This window comes from Hemibagrus wyckioides, linkage group LG02 (genome assembly GCF_019097595.1).
Source record: "Hemibagrus wyckioides isolate EC202008001 linkage group LG02, SWU_Hwy_1.0, whole genome shotgun sequence".
NCBI lineage: Eukaryota > Metazoa > Chordata > Actinopteri > Siluriformes > Bagridae > Hemibagrus > Hemibagrus wyckioides.
Window position 1 is genome coordinate 26,486,603 of NC_080711.1, and position 16,749 is coordinate 26,503,351.

Consider the following 16,749-nt stretch of genomic DNA (forward strand, 5'->3'; position numbering starts at 1 on the left):
CTTCAGACTGCGTTTTTGCGTTTTCATGTGGACAAGATTTTTTTTTAAAAATGAAGGAGGAAAAACTCTGTTTTTAAAAATACCCGTGTACATGTGGACTAGGCCTCAGTCTATGACCCGGCTCCACGAGTCCGCTGAGAATCAGCTGAATCAGTCTATGACCCGGCTCCACGAGTCCACTGAGAATCAGCTGAATCGGTCTATGACCCGGCTCTGAGAGTCCACTAAGAATCAGCTGAATCAGTCTATGACCCGGCTCCACGAGTCCGCTGAGAATCAGCTGAATCAGTCTATGACCCGGCTCCACGAGTCCACTGAGAATCAGCTGAATCAGTCTATGACCCGGCTCCACGAGTCCGCTGAGAATCAGCTGAATCAGTCTATGACCCGGCTCCACGAGTCCGCTGAGAATCAGCTGAATCAGTCTATGACCCGGCTCCACGAGTCCACTGAGAATCAGCTGAATCAGTCTATGACCCGGCTCCACGAGTCCACTGAGAATCAGCTGAATCAGTCTATGACCCGGCTCCACGAGTCCACTGAGAATCAGCTGAATCAGTCTATGACCCGGCTCCACGAGTCCACTGAGAATCAGCTGAATCGGTCTATGACCCGGCTCTGCGAGTCTGCTTTTTCTCTGCTATGTTTAAGAACTGCAATAATGTTAATGTATAATATATAATGTTCTGTATTGTTTCATAAAAAAAAACCTTGGACTCATGAATCATGAGTTAATATGCAGAATCGGATCATTTAACTGGGGTGAGTCAGTCAGGTCCCATCTCAAAGAATTAAAATGATTCCTGCTGCTGTAAATGAACACAAACTGCTGGTATGTTGTTGGGCTGAATGTTTCAGTATAAATGGTTCAAATGCAGGATTTCATTTGCATGACACGCCCACTAGAGATATAAAAACATTCACAGAGGAACAGCTGAGATGAGAAAAAGCTTCCTGTAAGACTCTGGGTGTGTTTCATGCTGTCAGGTTCATCACTGCTCTTTACTCATTAGATCTCATGTCTTTTTAATCCATCACTGTGTATCACTGTAACTCAAGCTGAATGCGTATTAATGAGATGTTAAAAGATGATTTCATATACACAGACTGCAGACACACAGGGAAATCAAACACCATTTTGTTCCTTTGACCTCCTTGGATCTGAAAATGTGGGTTTATCATGTGACTAGAGCAAGTATGTGTTTTTGTACTGATGTCTAAGGGGAAGTATCACTGTGTGTCACGGGCACAGTAATAAACTGCAGTGTCTTCTGTCCTCATGCTGTTCATCTGCAGATACACCTGCTTCTTACTGTCGTCTCTGGAGATGGTGAAACGGCCCTTAAAAGTGCTGGAGTAATATATGTAACTACTACTACTGTAGATGCTTGCAACCCATTCCAGTCCTTTTCCAGGCGCCTGTCTGATCCAAGACAGGTAATAGCTACTAATGTCTAATCCAGAGGCTGTGCAGGTCAGTTTATGAGACTGATCAGGTTTGATGATCACTGGATCAGACTCGGTCAGTGTCTGACTGCAGGAATCTGCAAGAACATACAAACATTTATGTTCATGTTAAAAAAGCAAATATGAAAATCCTTAAAATGATGCTCTATATGAAATGAATAATTATACTAACATTGAATGAACATTGCTAAAGAAAAGTAACTCAAAACACTCCCTAGTCCCATCTCAAAGAATTAAAATGATTCCTGCTGCTGTAAATGAACACAAACTGCTGGTATGTTGTTGGGCTGAATGTTTCAGTATAAATGGTTCAAATGCAGGATTTCATTTGCATGACACGCCCACTAGAGATATAAAAACATTCACAGAGGAACAGCTGAGATGAGAAAAAGCTTCCTGTAAGACTCTGGGTGTGTTTCATGCTGTTTCGTTCACACGAGAGAAAGCTGTCCTCTCTATGAATCAGAAATCAGTAACTTGGTCCTGTATTGAGAATAATTTCACCTTTATCTAAAATACAGCAGAAGCAGAAGACCTCAGTGACAGAATAAGTAAGGAATAAAACACATGGGGGCATGATGTTGTATGAAAATAATCAAGGACAGGGTGCTGGGATACAGTAGCATGTGTGGACGTGTTTTGTTCTTCTAATACCTCTCTCTGTATCTTGTTGTTTATTGACTCAACATTATTGGAGGAATTATTGTATCAATTTGAACTCAGTTATATGAAGTAAAAACTGCTTTCAAACATGTGAAACAGATGGAATGTTAACTGGACATTCGGACATTTTTCATTTCAAACAGCAACAAATTCTTCATAACAATGAACTGAGTAAACTTTTTATTAGTTTTTGTTAAATAATTAGCTGAGTGTTTAGACTGTAAGTGTTTGTAATGTGGGAATTAGTTACTTGGTAAAATGTTGTTTGTTATTTAATTTAAGAAGTGAATTGCACTGCAGCTTGTTGTGTCACTGTGTGGATCACGAGCGCAGTAATACACAGCTGTGTCTTCAGTCTGCATGTTCTGTCCCCCTAAGGTCACAGTGTTACTGGAAGTGTCTCAAGAAACCACAAACTTGTCTTTAAGTGAATCTTTCTTATTAACACTGCCATTATAATAAATGGTGTTGATCCATTCTAAAGCTTTTCCTGCAGGATGTCGAATCCAAGCTGTTCCATAGTGGCTGCTGCTATCAGTGATAGAAGCTCCAGACACTTTACAGGTGATGGTTAAAGTCTCTCCTGGCTTTATAAGCAGTGAGTCTGGCTGGATGAGCTCAGTAGCACAGAACACATCTGTGAAAAGAGAAAAAGAAAAGGTTGACATGTCCAACTGAAAGGATCAGATGAAATAATAAAGCTTGAATCCAAACACTCACAGGGGGCGAGAGCCAGCAGCAGCAGTGGAGCTGAAGCTAACATGTTTGTGTTGAAGGAAGACTAATGAGCAGTTGAAAACTGATCTATTTCCAGTTCACTCAAATTCATCTGAATCTCTGCCGTAATACATGAAAATAATAATAATTAGATAAACAATCCTTTATGTCATTATCAGTCATGTGTAAGCTGCACTCTAGAGAATTACATTAACACAGAAATGATTCTCATGTCAAATTTGACTCTGACATGGTGAAATACTGCAGTGTTTTCTGAACAGTATGAACTACATTTAACATTATAATCAAACCGTTCAATAGAACATGATGTTCATTCTGGTATAGTCTGCCCTCTAGAGGCTTTAACTGATGAATCCAGAGAGAAATAGCTGAGAAGATTCTAGATCAGGTGTTTTTAAATTCTGAAGAAGAATTGTAATCTCTAATGAACAGAAGGCAAAGCTGAAATCTAATATCTATCAACAACTCAACAGTGAAACTATTCTCTATACTTCTTCTTCTTTCTTATTCAAAAGTTTAAAATGATCTTCTTCAAGAAATTGAATCAGGAATCAAACAGGTGACTTGTCTTCTGTAAATTGTACAACTGTACACTCAGTGTTCCTGAAATGACATTTGTTCTCTTGTGGACTCCTGAACACATAAAACCTGCAGATGCAGACAGAGAAATTTAACTTTCATGTAGAGTCATGTAGAGAACCAGAAAATGAACATTGTTGACGCTGTTAAAGCCAAACTGCCAGTATAAAAGTACAGATATAATGGGTGATCAGAAATGGTATCACTTGGTCTTTAGAGAGCCTGAATAGTGGGTAAGATTTTCAACATTTCAAGAAAACATTAAAGTGTTTAATACACATTTATTTATTTCTGGATTGTAATATAATCAATTGTAAACAAAATCTAATTGAGCTTTTCAATAACCACAGAACATAATAGATAAATGATTACAGTACATGTGACTTTTTCAAAATAAACACTGTGTGAAAATGTGTGTCTGGTTTTAGTACAGCTGCTTCCTTAGATCCAGTCACTGTGGCTTCTCGAGCGCAGTAATAAACTGCAGTGTCCACTGTCCTCAGAGTCTTGACCTCTAAGTACTGTGTTGTACTTAGAGGTCAAGACTTGCTGAGACGTCTTTTGTAAAGGTGAGCTGGTTCTTCACAGTCTCTGTATATATTGGTTGATTTTTGCCAGCATCCATCTGGCCAAGCCATTCCAGAGCTTTCCCTGGTTGCATGTAGTACTCAGTCATATCAAAGCCGTGTATCTTACAAGAGATCTTCACAGTTTCTCCAGGTCTCTTTACCACAGCAGGAAACTGGTCCAGTCTGATCTCATCACTGCTGACACCTAGCAGATAAAACATAACAATCCAAGATGATCATGAACACAGACAAGATATTCTGAGGGTAGAAATATAAAGTAAAGTAGTCTCAGGTACCTTTGGTTATCATTATAACAAAGATGTAGTAGTGAGTGACCCTCTGCCCCATCATCAACCTCTTTGATTCAGTCGTGTGACAAACTTCTGGTGAGCAAGAGGCTGATTTTTTTTTTTTTTTATAATACAGGACAAATTTTCATAAAAAAACTTAATGTATTAGATTTCATAGTTTCATGAATCCTTCGTGAAAACAAGTGTGCTTCTGCCCCCTAAAGGTGATTTTTATATTCAGGCGTTTGTAGTAGAGTACCTGACAAGTACATTTCGTTTGATCTCTCATCAGAGATCTCAATGATCTCTCATTCTGTGCTGCTGAATAGACTCTGTGTTTCCAAATTCAGGAATTAACTATTGACCTGTAGTGTTCTTGCAGCTGGGCATAAGAAATAGGAAGAATAAAAGCATGAATAGTACAGTATATAGACAACTAGTCATCAGAATCATTGTCCTGGAGCTGATTTGCCAAGACATTATAATGTAAATGTGATAAATAACATGGGAATTATTATTAATATTAATAACTACTAGAAGAGATTGGAATAAAGAAGAAGATCTCAAAGCTGAGTGTAAATAGATGTTGTTCTTTATAATAAATGTCTCTGTGTCTTTATTGATGGAGAACTGGCCCTGCAGTGACAGAGTGAATATAGTGCCATAGTGCCATTGTCAATACATTGACAATCCACTCCAGTCCTTGTCCTGGTTTCTGATAGATCCAGTTCATGTAGTTGCTTCCCACTGAGAATCCAGAGACAGTACAGGACAGAGTGACCGACTCTCCAGGTCTCTTCACCACAGAAGCAGAGATCAGGAACTGTCCATAAGAATCTGGAAGAGAAGAGTAGAACTAGGTAATGTTATCTTATAATGATTATAATTCTAGTAATTATCTTACATAAAAAAACTTACATGAAATGAGTAGTAATAAAATACACTGTCCTAAAATCATCCTTCTCTGAGTTCTGCTTCACCCAGATTTAAAGTGTATGGGAGTGTTATCTATCACAGAGCTCACTGGAAACTAGAGCAGCCAAGAACATGCTGTTTATACACGACTCTATTTGAATAGGGAGTGTCCATGACCACTATGGAGGAGTTCAATCCACAACCACATGCTGCTCACTGTATAGCTATCTGAATGATAAGGTAACTTTATAAATCCCTACAACAGAATGTTTCTCTATCAGAAATGGAACACAAGTCAAATAATTTTTGAAGATGCCTTACTTATCTAATGAACACATTAGGAAACATTCAAGAACCTGTTTTACTAAATGTAGCTATTTAATTTATATATCCTATAAATTCATAGGAATCATTGTGTGGTAGATTACAACAGTAAGAGGGTTTATCGAGAGGAGATTAAAAACCAGGAGAACAATCTCCTGAACATCAGCAAGACAAAGAAATTGATAGAGGACTACTAGTCCTGAGTGCCTGAGTCACTTATGATCAACGGGAGCCAAGTGGAGAGAGTGGACAGTTTCTGGTTCCTAGGTGTTCACATCACCCAGAACCTGACATCTCTACAGAGGGTGGTGCAATCAGCTGAGTGTACACTGAGCTCCCTCACTTGGAGTCTACAGCAAGTGGTGCTGGACCAAGGGCAGGAAGATAGTGAAAAACCTCAGCCATCCCAACAATGGTCTCTTTTCTCTCATGAGTTCAGGGAAACACTTCCACAGCTTCATCCTGCAGGTCATTCAGGCCCTCAACCAGGAGAACACCTAGAGCCTGGACTTTCCTAGACTTATGCCATAACATCCACTACCTCAGCTGGACTAAAGCACAATTGCACAATAGTAAAATTGCACTACATGCGCTTTACCAATAAATACAACATTCCATATTTATATTTATCATTCCATTCATACCACATCACTGTATTTTATACAAATCCAATCACTGTATTCAGATATATCTGTACTTTTCTGTACTTTTCCACCATAGTTCCCCTCTATATTCCCTATATGCCCTATATTTTCTATTTTATTTTATTGTATCTCATTTGTATTATCTTTATTGTTTTACTCTAGTGATAGTTATATTAGTGTTAATTAATTTTTAAGGACAGTCCTAAAAAGCATTTCACTACATGTTGTATTGTATATGATTATGAGTGTGACAAAAAAAAAGTTTGAATGTGAAAATTGTAATTTGAATGGTTTATTCACTCAGACTGCCTTCTCATTGTCTTGTATTAATAATAAATTGCTGTTACTTACTTGGAGCTTTACATAAACAAACACAAGTGGAGAAACTCAGTGCCAGTAAGTAAGGAATAAAACACTGGGGAGATTTTGTTATAGAGAAATAATCAGCAATGAAGTTATTTCTTGTTATTTCAAACATTATTTCAGCTAGAAACAGTCCTTCCCTCACCACTTGTCCTGCTACTGAGTAAAACTCCTCTGTCTTGAAGACTTACCCATACTGAAAATAAAGTCACAGCTTTAACCCTGACCCTGATACTGGAGACTTCTTCCAACAACTCGATATAAACATCTCTTTACAGAAAACGTCCTCATATCAACAAATGCTTTTGACACCACTGACCACACTATTCTACTTGATAAGGTAGAACATGTTGGTGTTAAAGGAACAGCCCTCTCAGGTCTTAATTGACTGACCGTTATCAGTTTGTAGATCTAATTGGTGACTTCTCTATGCATACCAAGGTTATGTTCTGTGTTCCACAAGGTTCTGTCTTAGGCCCACTGCTTCTGTCCTTATATATGCCACCCCTTGGTGCAATTATTCGTAAACATGGTATTAGCTTCCACTGTTATGCCGAAGACACATAGCTATATGTTTCAGCTAAGTCAGATGAGAGACACCAGCTCATTAAGATTGAAGAATGTGTAAAAGACATTAGACAGTGGATGCTTACTAACTTCCTCCTGCTTAAATCTGACAAGACAGAGGTCATTTACTTGGACCACATGCAGCTAGAAGTAAGCTTTCTGATTGCAGAGTAACAGTGGATGGTCTTTCTGTTTCATGTCCAGCAGTAAAAGATCTTGGTGTGATTATTGACTCTGGTCTTTCGTTTGAAGCTCATGTAGATAATATCACTAGGGTAGCCTTCTTTCATCTTAGAAATATTGCTAAGATAAGAAATATGTTGTCACTTCATGATGCAGAAAAACTAGTTCATGCTTTTGTTAGGTTGGATTATTGTAATGCCTTACTGTCTGGATGTTCCAGTAGTGCCCACTGATGCTGTGGATGGATCTGTGTGGACAGCCTGTGACCCAGGAGACAGCCGTGGACAGAGCCATTTGGGGACTTTAACACCATCACAGATCGCCCGTTACATCTGTTAGCTTCTGATAGCAAGGAATTAGTGTCTATAATGAACTCAGAAACTACACTGACTTAATAGTTCCTCATAGGCCCATGGTTACTGTTGTAGATAGGACATTATTTACACTTACATTATTTACTGTCCAGTGTCACCCAAATGAGGATGGGTTCCCTTCTGAGTCTGGTTCCTCTCAAGGTTTCTTCCTCATTTCATCACAGGGAGTTTTTCCTTGCCATTGTCGCCTCAGGCTTGCTTATTAGGGATAAATAGGGATAAAATAGTTTAATAATTTCATTTAATATTTCTTTTTTTTCTCCTTTCTGTTTCTCTACTTTTGTAAAGCTGCTTTGAGACAATGTTCATTGTAAAAAGCGCTATGCAAATAAATTGAATTGAAAAATTATCTTCTAATAACATTATAAATATTGAAACAGTTTACATCTAATACACTAAGAAAAGAGTTAAAATCTAATTTGTAATTTTAATTATTACCATTTATTTGAGATAACATTTGAAATAATAAATGAAGAAAAAAAAATTATTACTAAATATCAACTAAGTAAACACTTGTATTATTTTTTGATAAATGCTGATCTAGTTGTTTAAGCTGAGTTTATGATAATGTGGGGATTAGTTACTGTGTAAAATGTAGTTGTGATGGTCGCTGATATTTCTCTATATGTAGCTGTAAGGTGAACATTTTGCATATTCATTTACCTATTGTTTTGCTGGTCTTCTACATGTTTTTATAACCACAGTGAAAAATGTTCTTTGGTGCTTAAGTTACTTTATATTTATTTAAAACTGAATAAGCAACTTAAATTTAGTATATAAATGACTTTCAACCTCTAAACTGTAACACCCAGAAGAACATTCTGGTTTGTTCAGAAACTGTCATTTTTTCTTCTGTGTGTTTAAAATAAACTGAAATTAATTAAAGAAATAATTCAGAATTAAAGAAACTGATTCATTTAGCCAGGAGCTCATGCCAACAACTTGTCTGTTATTAAATCTTTGTGAATGATGGAATAATTTTAAGTATCTGCTTCTCTTTTTTTACTTATCCGTTTCAAATAAACCACATGGAGGAAAACCCTTTACCCAGTAGACTTTGAGAGGAGTTCTCTAAAATGTTTTAGTCTTCAATGTTTCACATAAACCCATAATATGAAATGTTAACATTTTAAACTTGCAAAAGAAATTAAAGCATTCACTTAATCAATTAATCTGTAAAGCTCAAATCTAGCAGAGGTTTCACATCATCATGATAATGACTGAGGGACGAAGTAGGATAGAATGTATTTTTTTATTTTGTTTTCATAAAATGCTACATATCTGGTGTAAATATGGTAATATGTAGCACAAATCATCCTAAATTATGAAAAATCAATACGTGTCTGATAATGAGTGATAGTGAATGAGTCTCATACAGAATGCAGTTTGTGGATTCACTTTTTTCACTTTATTTGTTAAACTCTGCTGCCTCCTTCAGTTGTTTCAATTATTGCACCTCACACTGTGAGAACAGACTGTGTGTTAAACACAACACACTGCTGGAAACATGCTGTATTATTCCTGAATCCACTCAGTAAACACTGATTCAACTGTTGGTTAAAAATGTAAAATAAAGAATTAATAAAGGTTCAGAATGAACACTCTATCAATAATGTTTTCTTTTTTTATTTGAAAATTACTTTGTGTGACTGTTTTAAAATGCTGAAAATGATCACAACTTCATTCCAGTGAAAGAAAGTGAAAGTGTGACTGAGATGATTTATTAGTTGCATTGAGAGGATGTGTGTAACATGTCTCATAAGGTTTTTGTAAGAGGAATCCACTATTCTGTCTCACTGTGGTTCACGAGCGCAGTAATACACAGCTGTGTCTTCAGTCTGCATGTTCTGTCCTCCAATTGTTATTGTGTTAGTAGAAGTGTCTCTGGAGATGCTGAACTTATTTTTCAGTTTGTCACTGTAAGCTGTATCCCCATCACTATCGATGTATCCAATCCACTCCAGAGCTTTTCCTGCAGGTTGTCGGATCCAATGTGTATTATAGCTTGTAACTGAATATGAAACCTTGCAGTGGATGGAGAGACTCTGGCCTGGCTGGACTGTCATGGAAGCAGGCTGAGTCAGTTCCTCACCATGTACATCTGTGGAGGAAAACACATGGTGATATCTCACACAATATCTGCTGCACCTTTATTCTTCATCTAGTAAATGAATGAATTTGATAAAGCACTCACAAGAAGCAGCTGCCAGCAGGAGCAGTAGAGATGTAGAGAACATGGTGTGTGTTGTTTGTACTGGAGTCTTCTCTGTTCTCCAAAGTTTAACAGACACCATCACATCATATAAATAGAGTGAGATCCAGCTCTGACGCTTGGATTTGCTTATCTGCTGATGATGGGAGGAGAATGTATCTGAAATGTATTTAAATCATGAGGAGGAGATTCATCTGATGGAGGATTTGTGGGTTTATAATAGAATAGAAGTTTCTTTATCAAATACTTTAATTTCCTCTCAAAGTCTCAGTGAAATAGGCAACACGGAATAAATTTTAATTATATCATAGTAATTATTATGTATGCTTGAGGATCCTGGGATTATGAAAATTGATGTGTAAGCTATAAATTAATCAAAAGTTTAATGAGATGTTTATTTGTATAAAATTAGACAATCAATTTTCTCACTTGTTTGACTTCATAAAAATTTTCCACAGAAATCAGTGTTTGCATAACTAAAAACCTTATTTACTGATCAATGAAGTCAGTAAGAGACTTTATGTAATTGAGTTTAATCTGAGTGTCATGATGCTGGAGTCATAACAGAATGTGAAAAGAGAGATTGCCTAAATGTACAGATAGAAACACATTGAGATGGTTGAGTTTGTACAGACTGCCCTCTAGAGGCAGAAAAGACCTGTTTCCAAATGATCCAGATCTAGAAAGAGTCATTTAGGAGAAAACGCTTATAGTTTTCTTGCTATCCAAAAAAAGTCTCATGTGACACAACAATAAACATGATTAAAGATTAATTTTAAGAAAGTTTAAAAGAGAGAAAGCACTCAGATACAGTATCAGTGGTAAAATAGTAAATCTAGAGGTTAAACCAATCATTTAACTGTGAAATCATTGTCTTAATGATTATAGCACTAAGCTCAAAACTACAAAACAACAACTTTGTGAATAACAGCTTCCATAGTTATCTGTCTGTGACACTGTAAATTTATGCAATATATATTATATATATTCAGGGAATTAAATATATTCCATCAGGATGAATGCCCAGACAATGTAAGCTTCTCATGTGACTATAGCAAGTATGTGTTTTTGTACTGATGTCTAAAGGGAAGTATCACTGTGTGGTCATTGAACACAGTAATAAACTGCAGTGTCTTCTGTCCTCATGCTGTTCATCTGCAGATACACCTGCTTCTTGTTGTCTCTGGAGATGGTGAAGCGGCCCTGAGTAATATATGATACCACTACCATTTGAGATATATGCAACCCATTCCAGTCCTTTTCCAGGCGCCTGTCTGATCCAAGCCATTTCATAGCTACCAAAGTCAAACCCAGAGGCTGTGCAGGTCAGTTTATGAGACGGATCAGGTTTGATGGTCACAGGATCAGACTGGATCAGTGTCTGACTGCAGGAATCTGAAAAAGAATAGGAGGCATTAACATTAAAAAAAGACCAAAAGAAAAATATATTGTTTTTTTAAATAATGTAATAAATGATACTAATTATGAATGAAGATTGCTAGAGTAAAGTAACTCAAAACACTGCCTAGTCCCATCTCAAAGAATTAAAATGATTCCTGCTGCTGTAAATGAACACAAACTGCTGGTATGTTGTATACAGCATACAGAGAAGAGGCGCTCAGTATAGAGAGGAGGTGCAGCAGCTAACAGACTGGTGTAAAGTCAACAACCTCTCTCTGAACGTCAACAAGACTAAGGAGAGGTTGTTGGCTTCAGGAGAGCACAGAGTGACCATTCTCCGCTGTTCATCGACAGATCCTCTGTGGAGATCGTCAAGAGCACCAAATTCCTTTGTGCTCATCTGGCATAGAACTTCACCTGGTCACTCAACACCAGCTTCATCACCAAGAAAGCCCAGCAACGCCTCTACATCCTGAGGAGGCTGAGGAAAGTCCATCTCCCTTCCCCACATACTGAATGTGTTCTACCATCGAGAGCGTCCTGAGCAGCTGCATCACTACACGCTGCATCCGCAAAGCAAACGGCATTGTGGATGACCCCACACACCCTCACAACCAGACTGTGTAACATTTTCTTCCCTCAAGCCATCAGGCTCCTCAACACCCAGGACTGAACTGTACAAAACTCTCTCACACACACATACACACACACACACACACACATAATAAGAGGTAGTACCAATAAGATGTACTTATGTACCTCAATCACTGCTATTGCATTTTGCACAATACATATTGTCATGCTGCTATATATATATATATATATTACAATCATGTTATTTGTAACCTGTTTTTTTACAGTCTCTCAAAGTTGAACATCATTGCATTTTATTTCATTTCATTGTACATGTTCTTTTTCGGCACTTTGTATACTGTTTTTTTTTTTAGTTGTTTTTTTGTACTTATTGTTTTTGCACTGTTGTGTTGTCTTTGCTCTGTTGGCACCTAGTTGCACACTTTGCACCTTATGTGGCTAGGACAAACTTCTGTCCTAGCTCTTTTTGTGTTTAAATGTATGCATGTTAACGTAGCACCAAGGTCCTGGAGAAACGTTTTCTCATTTCACTGTGTACTGTGTCAGCTATACGTGGTTGAAATGACAGTAAAAGCTTCTTCACTTGACTTGAAACAACATTATTGGAGGAATTATTGTGAGTATCATTTGAACTCATGTAGCACTCCACACCTGTAAAATAAGTGTGCTGTGGGTTCGACACTATGCTTGTAACTGAAATGGCTTAAGACCCTTGTGCAGATTACGGCAAACCAGGGTGTCTAAGTAAAGCAACTAGAAGAACAACCAGACGGAAAAAAAAAACACTTGACTTTATTATATCAAGTTAAATTATATATTTATTATCATACAAGACTTTTCTCTGTTAATGAAATGGTGTATAACATTAATGACCAGTAGAATATAAAAATAATCAAACGAAAATGAAGTGTCAACTATTAGGAGTTAAGCAGTTGAAGTCGGTATTAAAACTTAACTTACTTAAACTAAAGAAACTGAAATTCAGTCAACAGCGTACAAAGTCACAGAAAACAAAAAGGGTACGATTGGTGCTACTCAGTATTCAGCATATTCATTTGAATAAACTGGGCAAAGAACTTTTGGTATGCATACAACACTAAATAAAACAACTAAAACAGAAATAGATAATTAAACAAGAAAAAAAAAAACGTAGCAGGCCTGAGTGATGCTTGTGAGCATGGTGGCACAAATCTGCCTCGCCCCTTGCCCGACCAAATGTGTCTAGTAGACCGAAGCATTTTCTGGAACCTGTATCCAGTGAAACCGACCAACTAAAAGCTGTCAAAAGTTAGTAGAAAGTTTTCTTTTCTGGAGCGACACTACACTTCCCTTTGTTTCTTTCTTGTGCTCACTCAGGTGTCAGGCAGGATACACTCTGGACAGAGTGCCAACCCATCGCAGGGCACACTCAGCCATTCACACACTATGGGCAATTTAGAGAATCCAAATGGACTGTGGAAGGAAACTGGAGCAAACCCACTCTGGAGGTGTGAGGTGAACGTGCTAACCACTAAGCCACCGTGCCGCCCCGATCACATTTATAAGAAACAAAATTAAATAGATAATAACCCAAAGGGCTAACAAGATCCATTAGTGACTCTCTAGCAAGATAAGGTTTAACTCAAATGACAGTGCTCATACACACACATACTTAATAAAAATATGTACATATACAGTATGAATATGCATATGTACATAACTTTAATATGTACACAAAAGGAAAGAAAAGAAACAAAAAAATTTCAATGTTATGTACCCTGAAATCAAAACTTTCAAACACCCAAAGCTGGTGGAATATTAACTGGACATTCAGACGCTTCTCATTTCAAACAGCAACATATTCTTAATAACTATGAACTGAGTAAACTTTTGTATTAGTTTTGGTTAAATAATTATCAAAGTACAGTATTAAGGCTGAAGTGTTTGTAACCTGTGGATTAGTTACTCAGTAAAATGTACTTTAATTAAAGAAGTGAATAGTGATGAGGTTTTTGTGCAGCACTGCAGCTTGTCGTGTCACTGTGTGGATCACGAGCGCAGTAATACACAGCTGTGTCTTCAGTCTGCATGTTCTGTCCCCCTAAGGTCACAGTGTTACTGGAAGTGTCTCGAGAGATGACAAACTTGTCTTTGAGCGAATCTTTTTGTTGAATAACCCCATTATAATAAATTAAATTTATCCATTCTAAAGCTTTTCCTGCAGGTTGTCGAATCCAAGCTGTTCCAAAATGGCTGCTGCTATCAGTGATAGAAGCTCCAGACACTTTACAGGTGATGGTTAAAGTCTCTCCTGGCTTTATAAGCAGTGAGTCTGGCTGGATGAGCTCAGTAGCACAGAACACATCTGTGAAAAGAGAGAAAAGAAAAGGTTGACATGTTGAACTGAAGGGATCAGATGAAATAATAAAGCTTCAATGCAAACACTCACAGGGGGCGAGAGCCAGCAGCAGCAGTGGAGCTGAAGCTAACATGTTTGTGTTGAAGGAAGACTAATGAGAAGTGTTTCCTCTCTAGATCAGCACGCTGCTAATATTACAAGAGGAGATGCAGATTTGCATAAACATTCCAGAGAGGCTGTGTTGAGTGCAGCTCTGCAGCTGTTAATCACACTCACACTGTTTTAATCAATATCAATTTAATGTGGAAAATAATTCACCTGTTGAAAACTGCTCCATTTCCAGTTCCCTCAAATTCATCTGAATCTCTGCCATAATACATGGAAATAATAATAATTAGATAAACAATATTTTATGTCATTATCAGTCATGTGTAGGCTGCACTCTAGAGAATTACATTAACAAAGAAATTATTCTCATGTCCACAAATTTCTTTGTTTCTGTTTCTGAGAAGTTGTTAAAATAACAATGTGAGTAACTGATTGCATATTTGACTCTGACATGGTGAAATATTGCAGTGTTTTCTGAACAGTATGAACTACATACTAACATTAACATTATAATGTTACTAACTAACTAACATTATAATCAAACCGTTCAATAGAACATGATGTTCATTCTGGTATAGTCTGCACTCTAGAGGCTTTAACTGATGAATCCAGAGAGAAATAGCTGAGAAGATTCTAGATCAGGTGTTTTTAAATTCTGAAGTAAAATTGTAATTTCTATTGAGCAGAAGGCAAAGCTGAAATCTAATATCTATCAACAACTCAACAAGTGAAACTATTCTCTATACTTCATCTTCTTTCTTATTCAAAAGTCTGAAATAATGTGCTTCAAGAAATTGAATCAGGAGTGAAGCAGGTGATTTGTCTTTTCTAAATGTGAAGGAGTGTGTGAATGTGTAACATGTCCAGGCTGTACACTCAGTTTTCCTGGGATGGACTCTGGAGCCAGCGCCCGAATACAAAAAAAAAGATTATTGTAATATAATCAATTGTAAATAAAATATAATTTTTCTTTTTAAAAACCATAGAACTTAATAGATAAATGATAACAGTACATGTGACTTGTGAAACACTGTGAAAATGTGTGTCTGGTTTTAGTACAGCTGCTTCCTCAGCTCCAGTCACTGTGGCTCTTCGGGTGCAGTAATAAACTGCAGTGTCCTCTGTCCTCAGACTCTTGGCCTCTAAGTACTGTGTGCTTGCTGAGACGTCTTCTGTTAAGGTGAGCTGGTTCTTCACAGACTCTGCATATATTGCTTGATTATTGCCTGTATCCATCCGGCCAAGCCATTCCAGAGCTTTCCCTGGTTTCTGTCGTATCCAGTGTAGGTTGTGGCTTGTCATTGAATATCCACTTATCTTACAAGAGATCTTCACAGTTTCTCCAGGTCTCTTTACCACAGCAGGAGTCTGGTCCAGTCTGATCTCATCACTGCTGACACCTAGCAGATAAAACATAACAATCAAAGATCATCATCAACACAGTCAAGATATATACACAAAAGAAGTCTCAGGTACCTTTGGTTATCATTATAACAAAGATGTAGTATTGAGTGACCCTCAGCCCCATCATCAAGATCTTTGATTCAGTCGTGTGAAACAAACTGGTGAGCAAGAGGCTGATTTTTTTATATAACAGGATGAATTTGCATAAACATCCTTCACCTGTTAGATTTCATAGTTTCATGAAGCCTTCTTGAAAACAAAGCGTGCTGCTGCCCCCTACAGATGATTTTTATATTTAGGAGTTTGTAGTAATGATGCTGCAGAAAACATGTACATTTCGTTTGATCTCTAATCCAGATTCTGTGCTTTTGAACAGACTTTATGTTTATAAATTTAGGAAATTAACCACTGACCTGAAGTGTACCTGCAGCTGGAATCACAAATAGGAGGAATAAAAGTGTAACTCTCGTGCACAGTTATAATCTGGAAAATAATCTGGAAGATGTCCCCCTCTGAGTGGACACATTACAGGGTGGTTCTGAAGACTTCTCTAATTACCCATTATTACCAAATACTTACAAAACTTTACTAATCTATAAAAATAAAATAAAGAAACTTCTCCAGGTGTGGTTGAGAAGAAGCAACCGGCTTTACTGCAAAAAACAATAACTTACCGAAATTGGCACTCAAAATACACAGCTTCAGGCCTGATGTGGTCAAGTGCACACCCCCCGTACAAAAACCCCCTCTGTTTGTACTGGTATCTTTACCCCTCCTATTGCTATTGCTACGCCTCCTATTTGTCTCATAAGTGTTTTTGACGTAAGGAATTTTTTTCTGCTAATTAATATGCCCTATAATAACAACCCCTCCTTCCCTTTAGTGTTTATCTATACTGATGACCCTGTGGATACCAACTGCTGGCCTTTAAGTCAGGCCTAGGGCTGTTTATCATGGTTCGGCTTTAACAAGTGTTAGTATTTGCTAAAATTTAGGCATTACTAAATACACCATGT

At 37.4% G+C, this 16,749-nt stretch overlaps 3 gene segments (V, D, J or C); all 3 read right to left on the reverse strand.

Annotated features, from left to right (window-relative positions):
• Positions 1 to 9,405: 9,405 nt before the first annotated feature.
• On the reverse strand, positions 9,406 to 10,071 carry LOC131343162 (immunoglobulin heavy variable 1-69-2-like). The segment is given in 2 exon segments: positions 9,406 to 9,777; positions 9,871 to 10,071. Coding segments are annotated over 2 exon segments (408 nt in total).
• A 458-nt stretch (positions 10,072 to 10,529) lies between these two features.
• Positions 10,530 to 14,354, reverse strand: LOC131364806 (immunoglobulin heavy variable 2-26-like). The segment is given in 4 exon segments: positions 10,530 to 10,567; positions 11,116 to 11,283; positions 13,904 to 14,227; positions 14,312 to 14,354. Coding segments are annotated over 4 exon segments (573 nt in total).
• A 292-nt stretch (positions 14,355 to 14,646) lies between these two features.
• LOC131364811 (immunoglobulin heavy variable 1-3-like) lies at positions 14,647 to 15,857 on the reverse strand. The segment is given in 3 exon segments: positions 14,647 to 14,664; positions 15,389 to 15,729; positions 15,806 to 15,857. Coding segments are annotated over 3 exon segments (411 nt in total).
• Positions 15,858 to 16,749: the final 892 nt, after the last annotated feature.